The sequence below is a fragment of the Stegostoma tigrinum genome, chromosome 15 (genome assembly GCF_030684315.1).
Source record: "Stegostoma tigrinum isolate sSteTig4 chromosome 15, sSteTig4.hap1, whole genome shotgun sequence".
In the NCBI taxonomy this organism is placed as follows: Eukaryota; Metazoa; Chordata; class Chondrichthyes; order Orectolobiformes; family Stegostomatidae; genus Stegostoma; species Stegostoma tigrinum.
Genome location: NC_081368.1, coordinates 34,720,337 through 34,740,710, shown reverse-complemented (window position 1 = coordinate 34,740,710; position 20,374 = coordinate 34,720,337). Strand labels below are relative to the sequence as shown.

Below are 20,374 nucleotides of genomic sequence, written 5' to 3'. Positions count from 1 at the left end.
AGGTTCAAGATGGAATCCAGGTGTTTTGAGCACTTGCCCATTGTTTCTGCTCAGACAAAACCACAAATGCCAGTAGGTAGTGCAGAAGTCACTTTAAGGATGATGTTTCTCATTGAAAGAATTTCTCTTTTTTTTTATTTAAATGTAATTCACAAGAAATTTAACTTGAATGCTTTTGCTTGTGGGGATTCTCCTGATTTGCTGTTTCGCTATGAAATCTGTGCAGTATTTTTCTGTTGAAATTATTGTGGAATTATAGAATCCCTGGAGTGTGAAAGCAGGCCATTTGGCCCATTGAGTCCACACTAAACCTCTGAAGAGGCCCAGCCTCTGAAGACTACACCCTACCCTATCCCTGTAACCCTGCATTTCCCATGACCAACCCACCTAACCTGCACATCGTTGGACTGTGGAAGGAAACCAGAGCATCTGGAGGAAAATTGCACAGAGAATGGCAGAATGTGCAAACTCTACACAGACAGTTGCCCGAGGGTGGAAGCAGACTCCGGTCCCTGGCCCTGTGAGGCAGCATTACTAACCACTAAGCCACCGTGCTACTTATGGTGGATCTTGAGAAATCCTTTTCAAAGTTCATGTCCTCCTTCGTTTTTATTTCAACTGTACTACAGCTCATGTGCCATGTGTGAAAACTAGGGCCCATAATAATCCATTGATCCACTTGTCCTTATAAAACTAATCACATGGATTTTTAAAAATTTCTGTGTTTGTCTATATGTGCCTATGTTAGGACTCATTACTGTGACTTCCTCTTTTAGGGTTCAACAGTGCGAAGATTGAAGTCTGGGTGTTTGCGTTGACAGTTTCTCTGATTGTACTGATATTTTCAGTTATCATTATTTGCATTGTGCTCTGGAAAAGAACAAAAACAGGTAAAAGTATAGGTTACTTCAAAAATAACTAAGAATGGCTATGATTTAGTATCCAGAGTGACAGGAACAGTTGACCTTGACAAGCTTGGGTTCCAAAGAAGGAAGAATAGCCTGAGTGGTCTCCCTGATCAAAGATTAGCAATGCCTGCTGCAAAGTGCATGTGCATGGAGATGGGACCTGTCTCAGTTCCTGTGCCTCTCAAGATCAACTAACCTGCTAACACACTCTTTGGGCTTAAAAATAAATTAGACGCACAGAGGAGATTACTCTTTAGCTGTGCTACCATTATCCAATAATAATCAGGAGATGAAGAGTTTGGGGACAGGCTGTAGCAGAAGGAAAACCCAGGGTCAGACTATGGGGACAATTTCGAGTATTCCATGGTAGTAGGAAACCTTAACCACCCTGTACATTAGGAAAGTTGAAAACGCAGTGTGCAACTCACTTACACAAAGTTGCAGGCAGAAAACTTTTAGTTTTCTAAATGAGGCTTGGAAGATTTCCATTATGTCGTCTTTGTTTTGCACATGCAAAACTTTCTTCTGAGCCACTGTGCAACTTTATAAATGGCACTGAAAAAGGCAATAATGTCTTTGAAACGTCAATCAAAATCAACCAATAGCAATGCAAGAAAACCAAAGTGTTGGAGATACTCAACAGGTCTGGCAGTACCTGTGGTGAGAGAAACAACGATAACTCAAAATGTTAACTCTATTTCTCTGTTCACAAATGCTGCTAGACCTACTGAGTTTCTCCAGAATTTTGTATTTTTTTCTTTCAGATTTCCAGCACCTGCAGTATTTTTCTCCAGTTTTAGGGATAATAACATGGTTTGTTCAAGGTGCGGTTGAAACTTCACTGACCTTCCATGTACCTCATTGAATAAAATGAAGTGTCTATTTGGATAATTTTGTGGCACAATTGACAAGCCAGAATGAGATCCCACTGAGAGTGGTGTAGTTCAGGGATGTGGTGTAATCATAGGGTCGCTGGGATCAGGTATTGGGGCGCATAAAAGGTTGTTGAAACTTCATTGGGGACCTGTCATTTGACAGACCCTGGAGTGCTGCACAATTCTTTCTGCTCTGTTATGTAAACATTTATTTGCATTAGACTCATTGGTCTGTTAATTGCAATGCACACTTTATGTATAAGCTCCCATTTTCTTTGCACTTGCTAGTGATTGCTGTGGATACCTTTGTAGGTCTGTAGTCTTTCTCTGTACAAATTTCTAAACAGAAACATGCCCTGTACCCTAAATATTGTGACAATAGTATAGTGTAATATTCTTGACACCAATTTCTATTTTAAATATTTTGTTATATTGTCTGGATATTGAATTAACAAAGCCACCATTTCGACCAAAACCTTTCCGCATTTCCATGTAGTGATTAAGTATCTTTCATGGGATCTATGCATTCTGCATTTGGTGCTTTATTGTCTATATTGACTAAAAGTCAACATTTACTGTAGTCTATTACCTTTCAATTCTAACTGCTCCTTTGCTTTCTTTCCTTTAGAGCACATAAATGATTTACCAAGGTAAGTGTATGTTCACTTTTTAAGAATTGAAGTTCCTGGTGATATAGGTTTTCCTGTTGTAAATTCCTACCAATGATCTTCGTAAATTGTAATTTAAAAAAAAGATCCTTTGGCATTTGGGTGTTGCTGGCTAGGCCAGCACTTATTATCCATTCCTAAATGGCCTTATCTTGATGGTGAGCTGTCGACTTGAACTGCTGCTTTCATGTGGAAATGACCATGTGTGATAACCCTGGATCACTGGGACATTCTGGACTTTCAATTATGATGTGCTTCTTTAATAAAAGGAAATATGTCCATAAGTTCTGGAATGTCATTTAAGTACCAGGGAAATGTCAACAGAAAGACTAAAAAGAAAGAGGTACCAAGAGGCTGACTACCCCCTCCCCTTCGACGGAAGCCACTTCCTGCAGACTTGTTTGTCTTTTATCCTTCCAGGGATATACAAAATTGGGTTAAAAATGAACAGTAACTCTGGTCTCTGTGTATTATTACATAAGTTGATGTGATCTCAATAAAAAGTATCAACACATCGTGTTCAATGTGACACTTCTTCAGAGTCTTCAGCTCAACAGAAGTCTTCTATTAGACTCAAAACATTCATACTGTCTCGCTCTCCACACATACTGCCAGACTTGCTGAGTTTCTGCAGCACTTTGTTTTTATTTGAGTCAAGTGTTCAGTTTAGTAACAGAAAATTGTAGGATTGCCATCAAAAGATTCATTTCTGGACCAAGATTAATTAATTAACTTGAATAGGTTAGAGAAAGATCAGATCTCTGAATAGAATTAATGGCTTTGCTCATCTTTAATTTGTGACAAAGTCAGGTCAGTTGGAGGGGAGGGGGATTCTGCTTTCTCAAACTTAAATAGTGATTCATACATAAATTGCAAGTAAAATTTGAATTATAAAGACCTCGTGACTCATTTCTTTATCATTCTTCCAAACTACAATCCCTCTCTTCTATTGTGGCATCTGACTACTGACAAATGAGAGCATAATCCTGGCTTCAACAATTTATTTCAGCTTTTAAAAACACCAGTGACTAACATGAGAAGTGGAACTCACGTGGTTACTAACCAAATGTGCAACTATAAGAGGAAAAAAAAGCTGATGGTTTAGATCGGGATACAAGTTCAGCACCAAAGGTTCCTATTTCAGTTTAGAATCTACAGGATCTGCTTAGCCACCCTTCTGAGGCGACTTTATGCATAATGGATTTGAGTAGCTTTTTCATTTGTTAATAGTACACAAATAGCCTGATTTAGTGCTATCTATGCTTGATCCAGAGTTATTAGGTATCAATTCTTTGCCCTCTTTGCACTCTTAATAAATCCGATAAGCCCCACTGTACTTCAATTCGCACACTTCTGATTGTAATTGTAGTATTTTTAAAATGAGAACTCTGGTGAGGATAATGTAACTTGCAGATAATTTGGAGAGTTCCTTGGTTATCAACTGACCAAAAATGTTTGATTTGTTTCGGAAAGTTGCAAGCTTGGAAGGAAGATAATCTGAATTCTTTTAAAGTGAGTAATAAATTGGAATACCAAGGGATAATAGTACCAGAGCTTCTAACTGTTAACTTTTTGTAGGCAACTCTGGCACTAGAGCATAGAATGTTACTCCACAGTACAGGCCCTTCGGCCCTCGATGTTGTGCCGACCTGTCATATCGATCTGAAGCCCATTTAACCTACACTATTCCATGTACGTCCATGTGCCACTGAGATACCAGTGAGAAATTATATATTTATTCAAAGTCTTTGACCTTTGATTGAAACAGCTGAACTCATTAGTTGCTACACAAGGAACTTAACTATTGAGCCTCTACCTGTCTGAAGTTTCCCTGACTCTTTAAGGCTGCAGTGTTCCACAGGCTTCACATAGGACTTCTGCCACTTGCTAAATTTACACCTAGTTTTCCTTTAAACAGTTTCTTCTAAGGGTTGTTTTCTTTTTAAAAAATACACATTTGGAATTACAAGTAAAAGATCTCTATAAATTCTTCAGGATTCTGATCCATTGATGCAACACTGTGTGTGAAGTGGAAACCTATGAAAATGAAGCAGCACACATTGAAAAATCTCAGCCATCTCATTGCTATCTAAATCTGGGCACTCTTCCTCCCTCTGAGAAACTCACAGAAAATTCAAGGCATCACAAAAAGACAGTGGCCAGATATCACAGTGGCCTTTTGCCTTGCGCCCAGAGTATAAGCCTTAAGGAAATCAGCCCATATATTTTCAGATATAGAGGCCAAATTGCTTGTTTTATTTTACTTTGCGGTATGGTGTAAGCTTCATTGCCAAGGCCTGCATTTATAATCCTTCCCAAGTGCCTTTAAGAAGGTGGTGGTGTATTTGATGTAGGTACATCCACAGTGCTAGAGAGGGAGATACACGATTTTGATCCAGTGATAGTCAAGGAGTAACAGCAGAGTTCTAAGTCATAGAACATAGAACAATACAGGCCCTTTGGCCAACGATATTGTGCTGAACTTTTACCCCAATGCTAAAGTCTATCTAACCTCCACCCCTACCTTTATACTATCATCCATATGCCTATCTAATAGCCACTTAATTGCCCCTAATGAGGCTGACTCCACTACCCTCTCTGGCAATGCATGTCATGCCCCTACCACTCTGGGTAAAGAACTAACCCTGATGTCTACCCTGTATCTGCCTCAACTCACTTTAAAACTATGCCCCCTTGTAATAGCTAACTCCACCCTAGGAAAATGTCTCTGGCTGCCCACTCTATCTCTACCTCTGATCATTTTGTACATCTCTATCAAGTCATCTCTCATCCTTCGTTCTAAAGAGAAAAGCCCTAGCTCTCTCAACCTGTCTTCGTAAGAACTTCCCTCCATTCCAGGCAACATCCTAGTAAATCTCCTCTGCACCTTTTCCAATGCTTCCACATCTTTCCTGTAATGAGGTGACCAGAACTGGACACAATACTCCAGATGTGTCCGAACCAGGCTTTTCTATAGCTGGAGCAAAACTTCGTGGCTCTTGAACTCAGTCCCTCTATTAATGAAAGCTAACACAACATATGCCTTCTTTACAACTCTATCCATCTGGGTGGCAGCTTTTAGGGAACTGTGGCCATGAAACCCAAGATCTCTCTGCTCCTCCACACTGCCAAGAATCTTTCCGTTAACCCTGTATTCTGCTTTCGAGTTTGTCCTTCCAAAATGAATCACCTTACACTTTTCAGGGTTAAACTTCCTCTGCCATTTCACAGCTCAGCTTTGCATCCTATCAATGTTTCTTTGTAACAGAACAGCCCTTTGCACTGCCCACAGTGTGACGCACCTTCGTATCATCCGCAAGCTTACTCATCCACCCTTCCACTCCTTCATCCAAATCATTTACACAAATCACAAATAGGAGGACCCAGGACAGATCCTTGTGGTACACCACTCATAACTGAGCACCATGTTGAATATTTTCTGTCTACTACAACCCTTTTGTCTTCTAAGTGTCAGCCAATTCTGTATCCAATCTGTTGGATTTCCCCCATCCCACGCCTCCTTACCTTCTGCATGAGGAAAAAAGTCAGAATGATCTTTTCATTGGAGAACAGTTTATGGGTCATTTTCATTTCTAGCACTTGCTGAAGTGATGGTGATACCATTGAATGTCAAGAGGTGATGGTAGCTCCTGTCTTGTTGGAGATTTTCATTGCCTGGTCTTTCTGTGAGTGAATATTACTTGTCACTTATTAGCCTAAACTTACATGTTGTTCAGGCCTTGCTGTGTGCAGGGATAGTTTGATTTATTGCCTGTGGGATTGCAATAGGAAATACATACTCTGCAATTATCTGCAAGCATCTCCCCCACTTTTGATTTGGAATGAAGATCATTGATGCAGTAGCTGAAGATAGCTGGAGCACAAACAGGAAGAAATGGATATACTCAGCAAGCCTGGCTTCACCTATAAAGAGTGAGAACAAGAGTTAACATTTCAATTCAATGACCTTTCGTCAAAACTGAGAACATTTGTTATGAACCCACAGAGGCCAGTAATATTTTAAAGGAAGTTTGTTTATTGATGAAAAGTATCAAATGAGAGTATGTACTTTTTAACTTTTACCGTAACTGTTGACTAAACACTTTTTATAGACACCTTATGCTTTAAACAGCAGAAAGGATGGTTCCCCTCTTATGCCTAACATATGTTATACTGCCCACAGAATTGCAGTCCTCTGGCAAATGGTCCACTAACATTCAACTTATAGTGAGTTTGTTTTCCCATTTTTCTGCTTAGCAACTTTGAGTAACCATCCCCAGGTATTTCATTCAGTTTGAGTCTCCCAAATCTACTACCAGCAGTCAAGTAGTTAGAATGATTCCGCTCCTGCTCCATGTAGGACAGATCTCCCAGAACCCATGTTGACTGCAGATGGTGTGCCTCTCATGAGAGTTTGTTTCTCCTCCCCTGTCTGGGTTTCCAAGGAGCCTATGGCTGTGCTGTTGACCACACCAGCTGCTGTTCTTTTCCTGCTGAAAACCCGGACCACATGTTGGACGTAAATCTATTTACTCTTAGCACAGCTTCCCTTCCTTTTTGTTCTCTCATGTGAGAACTTCACACTTTGCCCAGCAAGCCCCTTGATTATACCTGTCTTTGTTGTCAGGCAAAATTTGGAAGAGTCACACCCTGTTCATTTTGACTGATATATACAGACACAATGTAAAACCTAATCATTATAGCTCAGAATTGTAACGAAATGATGATTGATCTAGTGAGATGAGATTGAATGGGAAACTATAGAACTTGCTTGATTACATCAGAGATTTTGAAAGCAAATTGCCATAGTTTGTTTTTAAATTGTCTGCAGTTTTTTCCTGTTTTTGTGCTGCCTGTGGATAAAATCCTTGTTAAGGATTTGGAAGGAAGGCATGTTAAGATCTATGATTGACAGCGTAGAGATGGACTTAATGGACCTGATGAAGTTTTCTTCCCTTTTATATTTGTATTACTGTCTCTTTCTTAAGACAGTAGGAACCATTTACTTTTTTTTTTAAACTTTCAGCGCTACTCAAAGTTTTCTGTATCAGACACCTACACATGTGGTCATAAGTGGAAATAATGAATATGAAACGATGACGACAATGAAGGAGAATGAATATTCAGTCATATCTGTGGGATCCACTTATGCCTATGCACAACCAAATGCCTCAGTGTGAAGAATAATCTGAAGTTTTCTTCCTGTGCAGCTTCATAAAATATGAATTTAAAATTGCATGTCACATTCTGTTTACTGCAATTACTTATTCAACCTCAAAGACAAATGGCATAATAAGTTAATAAATGTTTAAGCTGAGATGAACAGGTAACAGTTTGAGTGGGCTGTTTCTTTTCGCAACACTAGAAATGCCCTGAAAGCTTCTAACCAAGCTTCAAATAACTTTGTTTCTCAATTTTATCTATTACCTTCTTGAAAATTATGCTAACTCTTGCTGGGGGCATTATTCCATTGCCCCAGATGGCCAAAATAAGTTTTTATTCATAAAAAATCTTTATGTACATACACAGGTATTAAAGCAATTCTGTACAATCTTAGCATTTGAAGAACAAACAAACATTGGAATTTGACATTCCCTACAATTGCAAAAACCAAAGGCATTTCCTGCTCATGCAGGTTGCTATTTACATGCATTGGGGCAAAGTGATGGTCTGACAACTGAATAGACCCTGGTTGTATTTTGGTTTAGAGACCTTAGATGGTAATAAAAGTTTTTTTTTAAAAAAAGCATTATTTATAGAAGTATCTTATGTACATCCATAGTAGAGCAGTTTGTTTCTGTGCAGTCTTTGCATATTGAGGACAAGCAAACATTGGAGTTTGACTTTCCTGATAATTCCACAACCCAAAGGCATTTCTTACTTATGCAACATATTGTTTACATATTTGAGGTACGGAGAAGGTCCAATAAGTGAACAGCCCTTCATTGTACATTGGCAGAAAGATGCTAGATGGTGGTCTCTCTCACTGTGCCTTGGTGGCAGCTGCCCTAACTCAAGTGCATCCCTCAGCACACAGTCCTGGACCTTGGAATGTGTCAATCCACAACACTGTCAGGGTCAGCTCCTTTTTTCTGGAAGACCAAGTTTCATGTTGACCAAAGAAGGCCTTTCACTGAGTTGATGGTCATTCAGATGTAGTAGATGTTTGTCTCAGTGTGCATCCCAGGGAATAGACCAGAAAACAACAACTCCTTTGTCACAGAGCTGCTTGGGACGAACTGTGACCAAAAAAAAACCTGAAAATGATAAAAACAAAATGCTGCAAGCCTGCAATGTGCTGGAAATGCTCAGATCTGGCATCTTCTGTGCTAAGAGAAACTTATTGTTTTGTGTTGACTGTGACGCTTCAGAACATTGGTTAGTTTTATGTTATACTTGTTAATTCCTCATTACTGACCAATGGCTTTGGCTGATGAGTTTGGGCATAATTGAGTGCAGCAGAACTAAGTGTCAAGGTGTCCTTATCTGACACCCATGTGTATCTTTCCAGCAGATGTTACTTGAGCAGGAATCTTGTCTTATTGGTTCATTTTACTGCAAGGTGCCAAAGCTAAAAATAGATTTTAAATTATAGTTTATTATGATTTTAGTTTAACTACTTTGTATGAAAACTGTTTAGAGCTTGCTGTGTTGCTAGCATCACTTCCTGTGTTGTGAAAATATATTTTGTACTTTTTGTTTTAGATAACTGCTTGACTGTGTTATGTATTTTGCTTTACAATTAAAATCAATATAATTTCATTTTGCCTGCAATGTGTTCATTGAGGTTGGTGCATTTGTTAGGTTGTCTTCCCACATTTATACTGTGAAATCAATTAGTAAATCTCTGACCCAGTTCTTCACATTTACTACGTTAGTATGAAATGAATAACAGACATTTGCTGTTGACCTTGCCGTAAATGCAGGAATAGTATCTGTTGTAATGATGTGGAGGTACTGGTGTTGGACTGGGGTGAACAAAGTCAGAAGTCACATGACACCAGGCTATAGTCCAACAGGTTTATTTGAAATCACAAGCTGTCGGAGTGCTACTCCTTCATCTGATGAAGTGGAGGGAGGCAAAGAATGTGTAGGCAGATGGATAGTGGCGAGATATTTGCAGGTAATTAAGAGTGTCAACAGATACTAGTTTCTGCTCAGCGACTCTGCATTGTTGTATATCTCAAAGGCTGCCTTGGAGAAGGCTTACCTGAAGATCAGAGGGTGAATGTCCTTGGCCGCTGAAGTGTTCCCCTACTGGGAGGGGACATTCTTGCCTGGTGATTATTGTGCAGTGTCCATTCACCCATTATTGTGGCGTCTGCATGATCACACTGATACACCATGCCTCGGGGCATCCTTTCTGCTGAGCCAAAATGGATAACCAAGTTGCCGTTCTGACGAGGTTGGTTTCAACCATGATCTTGGGTTTATTTCATGCTACACGTAACTCCACCATACTGTTCTGTCTTTGAAAAACATTCCTTTCTAATCTATTTTAACACCATCACCTTGATTACTTGTTACTATCTCCCTAACTTCAGCAGTCTGTACAGGTTTTTTATTACCTGTTACTTTAGGCATGACGAGGGTCTAACCACTCATTAGCCCAGTCATTTAGTTTGTGTCTAGCCCCATCTTATTTTTAATTATTTGTAACCATCTCGCTGCCTTAATAAATAGGTTTATAGGTCATCCCTTTGCTTGTTATTCAGCCTGTTGACAAGTTACTCACACCGTTTGTAACTTTTGATCTCCCACAAAGACTTGTTATTCAGCCTGTTGACATTCCACTCCCGCTAGTTGTACTTCTGTGTCAACAGTCTTAATTAACTGGAATTATCTTGCCATTCGCTCATCGCCTGTATATTCTGTGCCCTGTGCGCTAATCTCCACTTCAGTTGATGAAGGAGCAGTGCTTTGAAAGCTTGTGATTTCATATAAAACTATTGAACTATAACCTGTGTCGTGTGACTTTGGTTCTTGGATGTCGATACACAGGACTTAGTTGCAAAAACGTTGATTTTTTTTAAAAAAAAGTCTTGAAGTCCAATTAATTTGTCTTCACTTGACATGCACAAGCATACATTTCATATTGGGGGGGTGGTCTTTTGATAATGATCAGAACCACAGGACCTTGTACTGATATTACATCTTTAGTATAGTTTCACAGTGTAATTTGGTAAGCTTTGGTGGTAAGCTAAAGATAGAAATATTGGAAGGAGCGACTAAATACTTGCGCATGCAAGTTTTTCCTAAGGTCAATCCTAACTAAAAGGTGTGAAGGGAATTTTGGAGCCTAGGGCCATAATGGCTGAAACATAGCCACTAATGAAGTGAAGGGAATGAGAGTTGCATCAAATACCAAAATTGGAGGATTGCATAGTTCTGGAAGATCATAAAGATATAGAAGGCAGGAGGGGAAGGTGAGACCATGATTCAGTACAGGTTAGGATAAGAGTAGCAGTTTTACGTGAAATTCCTGAACAGTGCAGGATGAGAGATCAGTCAGATAAGCATGTTCAAAGTAAGCACTTATTCCTAGTTATTATTTTGTAAAGCATGATGTTCACAAATTTGAAAAGTAATGGTGCATTTAAATAATAGAGCTGGAGAGGGAACTGTAATAGTGGAATTAAAGTCAATGAAGTCAAAAACTTTGTACAATGCATCTCTGTCTCTGTCCACTGTTTATTTGAATAGAGTATATTGGCTTGGCAATGCAAGACTACTCACTACTGATCTAGAAGAAAGCTACCTACAAGACTCCAGTGATCCCTGTACTAGTTTCCCTCTTCAGACACATTTAAAATTGAGACCTTGTCTACCCTCTGAGGTAGGCATAAAAGATTCTGTGGTATCATTTTAAAGAGGAGCAGAAGCACAATCTTGCAATACTTATTTCTGAATTGCAGGGAAGGTAAACCTGTTAATGCTTTAATGTGACTGCTTAGTCCACTGTGCATTTGTATCAGTGGAAATTCACAGTTTTTCACTTGACATTTGGCTTGCCTGAGCAGGTTGAGATGCTTTTGTTTGCCTGACAGGACCCCTTGCAGATACATCCACCACACATGAAGAGAATACTGTAATACTGTCCTCAAGAATTCATTGGTGGACTCCCTTAGATATGGAGCTGGATGCTTGAGCTGATTTTAGCCAATTTGTAGTGCTTGCAAGTACAGGTAGAGGACAGAATGTGAAGATTCAGTTGGGAACAAATCTTGAGCAAAGTCTCTGCTTGTTCCCTTCTGTAATTGAAAATTCAGCCCCATGTATCTGAGTCTGCAAAGCTTTCTTCAGACAGTGTTGGGTTCAATCTTCAAAGCTTCATCAGCTTGAATCGTGGAAATTGTCTACCATGGTGTGTGGCCTTCTAGGAACGACATAGAGAAAAAAGAGAGTTGCAATATATGTGTGGAATCTGCTTTTTTATTCAGAAATGTATGAAGGAATGCCCTGTTTACTGATGCCATCATTGATGATCACCTTCCTTTAACACAAAGGAGATGGTGAAATGTGTACAGATAATTTACAATCATTGCCACGTGTTTAAAGGATTGAGTGATTGGAAGGAATCAAATGACCTCATTCAAATTATAAAAGACTAATTAGGCAGATAAGAATTTAGCAGCAGAAGTAGGCCATTCCATCCTTTAAGCCTGCTGTGCCATTCAGTAAGATCATAGCTGATGTGATTGTGGCATCCAATTCCACTTTTCTATCTGCTCCCCATAGCCCTTCACTCCTTTGTCTATCAAAAGTGTATTGAACTCAGCCTAAACTAAATTCTATGACCATCGTCTGCTCCTTTCTGTGGAAGAGAATTCAATAGACTAACAACTTTCTGAAAGATGGAACTTCTTTTCAACTCTGTTGTAAAAGAGAGGCCTCTCTTTTCAACCTGTGTTCTGTAGTTCTAGCTTCTTCCACAGAGGAGATATTCAGGAATGAACTCTACCAAGTCACCACAAGACCTTGAATGTTTCAATAAGATCAACCCTTTTTTTTTAAACTCCAAAAGGTATCTAACCTTTCGGAACTGCTACCAGAATAATATACATTTTCAAATAAGATTAGGGTGTACACAGTACTCCAGGTGTGATCTCTCCAATGCACTGTATATTTGCAGTTCCTTCAGGTTTTTTATAAATCAGGAACAAAACCAGAAGTTGTTGGAAATGCTCAACAGGTCTGGCAGCATCTATGAAGAAAAATCAGTTAACGTGTCGGATCCTGTGACCCTTTGTCAGAACTGGTGGTGGCTAGGAAAAACGTCAGTTTATATGCAGAGAATAGGGAGGGAGAGGGGCTAAGAAGTAAACGATAGGTGCAGATAGAGCCCAAAGAGAGAGACGTCCAGTTGGATAGACAATGGAATTGATAATGATCTGGCTAGGAATATTCGCTCTCCTAGACAGATCGTTATCACCCGCTTTGTCTATCCAACTGGATTTCTCTCTCTTTGGGCTCTATCCCCACCTATCATTTACTCCTTAGCCCCTGCCCCTTCCAGTTTTCTGCATATAAGCCGACAGTTTTCCTAGCCACCACCAGTTCTGATGAAAGGTCACCGGACCCAAAATATTAACTCTGATTTTTCTTCACACATGCTGCTCGGCCTACTGAGCTTTTCCAACAACTTCTGTTTTTGTTCCCTACTTTTATATTCTATTCCTCTTGCAATAAATGGCAACATTCCATTTGATTTCCTAATCACGTGCAGTAGCTGCCCATTAACTTTTGCTGCTGTGTCTCAGGATCTCCAGATTTCCCTGTTCCACTGTGTCTTGCAATCTCTCTACATTTAAGTCACCCATTCCTTTTCTATTTTTCTTGCCTTTCTTTATTTCACATTTTCCTACATTATATTCCAATTGACAAATTTATATCCACTCACATAATAAGTATTATTTTGCAGACACCTATTCTCCAGTTGATAACTTAGCTTCCTACCTGCCTTTGTGTCATCAGCAGATTTGATCATTTGGTTGCTTCATCTGAGTCATTGACATAAAGTGTATGTAGTTCAGTCCCCAGCACTGATCCTAGTAGTATCTGAAGTACTCTGCTTCCTGTTAGCTAACCGATATTTTTTTTCTGCACTGGCATGTTACTTCTACTCCATGTGCTGTTATTTTATGTAGTAAGCTTTGATGGGCCCCTTATTAAAATGTCTTTTGAAAATCCAAGTACACTACATCTACACGTTCCCATTTACTCATTTCAATTGTTCCATCCTTAAAAAACTCCAATAATTTAGTTGAACGTAATTTCCCTATTATAAAACAATGTTACTACAATCTGATTTTAGTATGACTTTCTAAATATCCTGCTTAATAGTGGAATCTAGCAAACTCCCAATGATGGCTGTGAGGCTGCCTGCTTTCTGTTTACTTCCTTTCTTGAATAAACATGTTTATTTACTGTTTTTTCAGTCCAGCGTGATCCTTCTGGCATCTGAGGAAATTGGAGGCTTATATTTATCTCTTGGCAGGGTGGGGATGAGGTGTGTTTGACAAACGAGGGTTTGCAGTTCTACAGTGGTATTTACATGAACAGGAATGAAAAAATGTTTGTATGCAGCATGGATGTCAGCAGTGACTAAATAAAAGTAAAAATGGATACTGGATTTCTCAAAAAATCTGAGAATGCTGGAGAAGCACTGCAGGTGTGACAGGATCTGTGGAAAGGAACAGTTAACGTTTTGAGTGCAAAGACGACTCACTGAAGAGGGCTGGAAAACTATTGTTTCTATACTGTTAATAATGAGGAAGGAGCAGCAACTGGAATAGCTGGTGAGGGTATCTGGAGTAAAAGACATAGGGAGTTGATGGTGGTAAGAGAGATTGGGATGTAAAATGGATGCAAATAATAGGTTTGAATGGAAGCAAAGAATGACAACAAACCTACGAAAGCAAGATGCAAACTAGACAGGGCAGGAAGGTAGGACTGCTCATATTCTGAACTTGTTGAACTCAGTGTTGAGCCCTGAACTCTCTCAAATGCCAAAAGTGGAAAATGAGGCGCAGTTCCTTCAGCTTGTGAGCACTTAATGGAACACAGCAGGCCAAGAAGAGAAATGTTAGCATGGGAGAAAGATGGTTTACTGAAATGCAAAGCAACAGAAAGGTTGGTGTCAGTCTTACAGACAGAGCAGAGGTAATCTGCAAAGTGGTCACCCCATCCTTTAAAAATGGAAGGGAGACAGAAAACTGACGCAGATGAGTCAGTTGCATTAGCATCTGTTATTGGGAAAATTTTAGAGTCTATAATGGATGTACTGGATAGTATTTAAAAATACATGATAAGGTTAAGCGGAGTCAGTGCACCTTCATGAAGGGGAAATCTTGCCTGACCAACTCACTTCTTTTGAGGCAATAACAAGTAGCATTGATAAAGGGAAAGCAGTGGATGATATGTTTATTTTTCAGGTGTTTGATAAGGTACCACACAATAAGCTACTTAGTAAGATTACAGCCCATGATGTTAGAGGGAGTATGTTCGCATGGATAGAGAATTGGCAAATTACGGAGGACAGAGGTTTGGGATAAGTGGGGCATTTTTCAAGATGACAACCTATGGCTTGTGGAGTGCTATACGAATCAATGCTGGGGACACGCTATTTGTACACGCTATATATTGATGTCTTGAATGAGATAAGTGAATGTACTATAGTCAAGTTTGCAGATTACACAATGTCTTCAAAATATTTTAAGAAGGTAGCCTAGATCCTAACTTTTTCTACGAAGTGCCGAGTTAGAGATGTAATTCAGCTGGTCAAACTACTCGATGTTAAGAAAAACAATTTATTTAAACACTGTAGTTAAAATACAAACAAAAGAAAGAAGAACTTAGGTTTTCATAACTCTATTGGAAAACTTAACTAAATAATAGATACAATAACTATTTCTAATTAACTGCTCTGGTATTGTAACATCCCATAAATATCCTCCTCGGATAAAAGGCAAATTCAGAAATACATTCTCGTGTAGTTCTCCAATCCCAGTGGGGAAAGAAACATCAATAGAAAATTCAGAGGGAATAGAAGCCAAGACGCATTCACTAAAGCTTCCAACTTTGATGAGACCCCAGGAGCTTCTGATGCTACTAAGAAACCAAAACCTAGAAATTCTAATCTGAAAGAGCTGGCCACACCCAATCAGGCTGTTAAAACAAAACTGAAGGCCTCCCAAGCTGCTTGCTCAAGTGGTCTTCAGTAGTCCGCTCATTATCTCGCTTTCAATCTCCCTCAAGAAAAAAACCCAGGACAGAATAATCTGTTAAAGTCACAGCATCGTCATAGCAAAAATAGGTGAGAACGGAAATGGTGAGGATGACACAGAGTCTGCTGACTGTCATAAACAAGTGCATAGCAGGTAGAATAGAATGTGGGAAAATATTGGGTCATCCATTGTGGGAGGATGATGAGAGGAGTTGGATATTATTTAAATGGAGAAAGACTGCAGAAAGTTTCAGAAAAGAGGGATTTGGGAGTCTTCATCCATGAATTGTAGAAAGCTAGCATCCAAATTCAACAGGTAATAGGGAAGGCAAATGGAGTGTTTGCATTTTCCTAAAGAAAGTGAAGTTAAAAGAAGGGAGGGTTTGTTAAAACTATATAAGGTTCTAGTCAGACTACCATGAACTGTTACAGGCTCTTTATCTAAAGAAAGGTATGCTGGATTTGGAGACAGGTTCACTAGGCTGGTACCAGATATGGAGAAAATGTCTCATGAGGAGATGTGATGAGATTGGGCCTTTGCTCACTTGAGCTTAGAAGAATCAATGACAACCTTGTTGAAACATGCAGGGCTCTTTGGGGACATTAACAGCGGGGATCTAGAAAGTTTTCCCTTGTGGACCCGAGGATCAGAAGGCATAATCACAGACTTGTACATTTGAGACAGATGAGGAAAAATTTGCCTGAAAGGGAATCTGTGGAATTCATTACTGCAGAAAGCTGTCAAGGCTGAGTTTATAATTACTGAACATAGAACATAGAACAATACAGCGCAGAACAGGCCCTTCGGCCCTCGATGTTGTGCCGACCTGTGAACTACTCGAAGTCCCTTCCGCTACACTGTCCCATCGTCATCCATATGCTTATCCAAGGACTGTTTAAATGCCCCTAATGTGGCTGAGTTAACTACATTGGCAGGCAGGGCGTTCCATGCCCTTACCACTCTCTGAATAAAGAACCTGCCTCTGACATCTGTCTTAAATCTATCACCCCTCAATTTGTAGCTATGCCCTCTTGTACAAGCTGAAGTCATCATCCTCGGAAAAAGACTCTCACTGTCCACCCTATCTAATCCTCTGATCATCTTGTATGTCTCTATTAAATCCCCTCTTAGCCTCCTTCTCTCCAGTGAGAACAGGCCCAAGTCCCTCAGCCTTTCTTCAGAGGGCCTGTGCTCCAGGCCAGGCAACATCCTGGTAAATCTCCTCTCCACCTTTTCCAATGTTTCCACATCCTTCCTGTAATATTCCAATTGAGGCCACACTAGCGTTTTGTACAGTTGCAGCATGACATCATGGCTCTGGAACTCAATCCCCCTACCAATAAAACCTAACACACTGTAAGCCTTCTTAACAGCACTATCAACCTGGGTGGCAACTTTTGGGAATCTATGTACATGGACACCGAGATCCCTCTGCACATCCACACTACCAAGATTCTTTCCATTGACCCAGTATTCTGCCTTCCTATTATTCTTCCCAAAGTGAATCACCTCACATTTATCTGCATTGAACTCCATTTGCCACCCTTCAGCCCAATTCTGCAGTTTATCCAAATCTCACTGCAACCTGCAACATTCTTCCACACTGTCCACCACTCCACCGACTTTAGTGTCATCTGCAAACTTACTAACCCGTCCACCTATGCCTGCATCCAAGTCATTTATAAAAATGACAAACAGCAGTGGACCCAAAACAGATCCTTGAGGCACAGCACTAGTAACCGGACTCCAGGCTGAATATTTTCCATCAACCATCGCTCGTTGTCTTCTTGCAGAAAGCCAGTTTTTAACCCAAACTGCTAAATCTCCCTCAATCCCATGCCTCCGTATTTTCTGCAATAGCCTGTCATGTGGAACCTTATCAAAGCCTTTACTGAAGTCCATGTAAACCACGTCAACTGCCCTACCCTCATCCACATGTTTGGTCACCTTCTCAAAAAACTTTAATGAGGTTTGTGAGATACGACCTGCCCTTGACGAATCCATGCTGACTATCTCCAATCAAATTGTTGCTTGCTAGATGATTATAAATCCTATCTCTTATAATCCTTTCCAAAACTTTCCCTACAACAGATGTAAGGCTCACAGGTCTATAATTTAGTGCCCCTCTTGAACAAGGGCACAACATTTACAATCCTCCAATCCTCTGGTACTAAACCTGTAGACAATGCGGACTCAAAGATCCAGGCCAAAGGCTCCGCCACCTCCTCCCTAGCTTCCCAGAGACTCCTCGGAAAAATCCCATCCGGCCCAGGGATTTACCTACCTTCACACTTTCTAGAATTGATAACACCTCCTTACTAACCTCAATCCTTTCAATTCTAGTAGCCCGTAACTCAGTCTTCTCCTCCACAATATTTTCCTGTTCCTCAGTGAAAATAGATGAGAAATAATGATTTAGCACCTCTCCGATCTCCACAGGGTCCACACACAACTTCCCACTTCTGTCTTTGACTGGCCCTATTCCTACCCTGGTCATCCTCCTATTCCTCACATACCTATAGAAAGCTTTAGGGTTCTCCTTTATTCTACCTGCTAATGTCTGCTACTGTAATCTGTAACTCTCCGTCACCTCATCTGAACCATCTTGTCTCATCATCACATAAGCCTCCCTCTTCCGCTTAACAAGAGTTACAATTTCTGTAGTAAACCACGGTTCCTTTACCTTAGCGTATCCTCCCTGCCTGACAGGTCCATACCAATCAAGGACACGCAATATCTGTTCCTTAAACCAGCTCCACATTTTGATTGTCCCCATCTGCTGCATTTTGCTAACTCATTTGATGCCTCCTAAGTCTTGCCTAATCGTGTTATAATTGCCCTTCCCCCCCCCCCCCCATCTATAACTCTTGCCCTGTGGCATGTTCCTATCCCTTTCCATTGCTAAAGTAAACATAACCAAAGTATGGTCACTCTCTCCAAAGTGCTCACCTACCACTAAATCAAACACCTTGACTGGTTCATTACCAGATCCAGTGTGGCCACCTCTCTTGTTGCCCCTTCGACATACTGAGTCAGGAAACCGTCCTGCACACATTGGACAAAAACTGATCCATCCGATGTACTAGAGTTATATCATTTCCAGTCAATGTTAGGGAAGTTAAAGTCTCCCATAATGACCATCCTGTTCCTTTCACTCCTGCCCAGAATTGTTTTGCCAATCCTCTCCTCCACATCCCTGGAACTTTGCGGAGGCCGATCCCCCTTCTGAGCTAGTTTAAATCCACCCAAATAGCACTAGCAAATTTCCCACCCAGGATATTAGTGCCCCTCTGGTTCAATCCTGTTTGTCGAAGTCCCACCTTCCCCAGAATGAACCCAAATTGTCCATGTACCTGAAGCCCTCCCTCCCGCATCATCCCTGCAGCCACATGTTCAGCTGAAATCTCTCCCTGTTCCTCGCCTCGCTATCACGTGGCACGGGTAACAAACCAGAGATAACCACTCTGTTTGTTGTAGCTCTCAGCTTCCACCCTAGCTCCCTGAAATCCTGCCTGACATCCCTATCCCTCTTTCTACCTATGTTGTTGGTACCTATGTGGACCACGACTTGGGCCTGGTCACCCTCTCCCTTCAGGACCCCAAAGACACGATCCGAGACATCACGGACCCTGGCACCTGGGAGGCAACACACCAACCACGAGTCTCTTTCGTTCCCAGCAAACCTTCTATCATTCCCTCTAACTATTGAGTCCCCAATGATTAACACTCTCTTCCTATCCCCCCTTCCCTTCTGTGCAAGAGGGACAGACTCTGCGCCAGAGACCTGCACCCTACCGCATGCCCCTGGTAAGTCGTCCACCCCAGCAGTATCCAAAACGGTATACTTGTTTTTCAGGGGAACGACCACAGGGGATCCCTGCACTGACTGCTTTTTCCCCCTTCTTACAGTTACCCAGCCTTCTTCATGCTTTGGAGTAACTACTTCCCTGTAAATCTTGTCTATCACAGACTCTGCCTCCCGAATGATCTGGAGTTCATCCAGCTCCCGCTCCAATTCCCTAACGCGGTCTTGGAGGAGCAAGAGTTGGGTGCACTTCCTGCAGATGTATTTGGATGGGACACTAATGGCGTCCCTCACCTCATACATCATGCAGGAGGAACATTCCTCTACCTGCACTGCCATCCCTGCTAGTTCCCTAAACAGAAAGTAAAAAAAAAAGCTTACCTGATTTGACCCTGGTGTATAAGGTTAGAGGAGGTGGATGAGTGGGACACCCTACAAGGGTAGGGTCTCGGGCTTAGAAAGCGATCACTTGTATAGCTGAGGGGATTTAAAATAAAGTCCCTCTCTTCCCAGAAGCCTCTGCTCTCCAAGGTGCTGCTACTTAAAACAGAAATGGAGGGCTCCGACGCTCTAGGTGAGTTTTAAAGATTTAATAGCACTGACTCATCCACTTCCTGACAGGCCCCTGGTTCAAGCTCCCGCTCTTGCTGCTGCTCAAAACACAAATGATGGGCTGAAAGGCTACTTCTGTTCCAATGTCTACAGTCTGCATTCTGTCTCTCAATGTAAAGGAGACTAACACGAACTGAACTAAATTGAACAAAGGACAAATAAACAGCTTTTGCTGGAAGGTGTATTGGGCCTCTTGGACAATGAGCAGGGAGGAGGTAACAATTCAAGCGTTATTCTTGATCTCTCCATCAAGAACTGGCTGTTCCCATTGCCCTGTCTA

The 20,374-nt window shown here is 40.9% G+C and overlaps 1 protein-coding gene across 2 annotated transcripts in view; it reads left to right on the top strand.

Annotated features, from left to right (window-relative positions):
- LOC125458843 (V-set and immunoglobulin domain-containing protein 4-like) overlaps positions 1-9,163 on the top strand; it is a 43,087-nt gene extending 33,924 nt beyond the window's left edge. For both annotated transcript variants that reach the window (XM_048544592.2, XM_048544590.2), the window contains 3 exons: positions 777-890; positions 2,412-2,433; positions 7,478-9,163. In XM_048544592.2, coding sequence (XP_048400549.1) covers positions 777-890; positions 2,412-2,433; positions 7,478-7,631 — 290 coding nt within the window. In that variant the 3' untranslated portion in view covers positions 7,632-9,163. The remainder of the gene's footprint in view (positions 1-776; positions 891-2,411; positions 2,434-7,477) is intronic.
- The last annotated feature ends 11,211 nt before the right edge of the window (positions 9,164-20,374 follow it).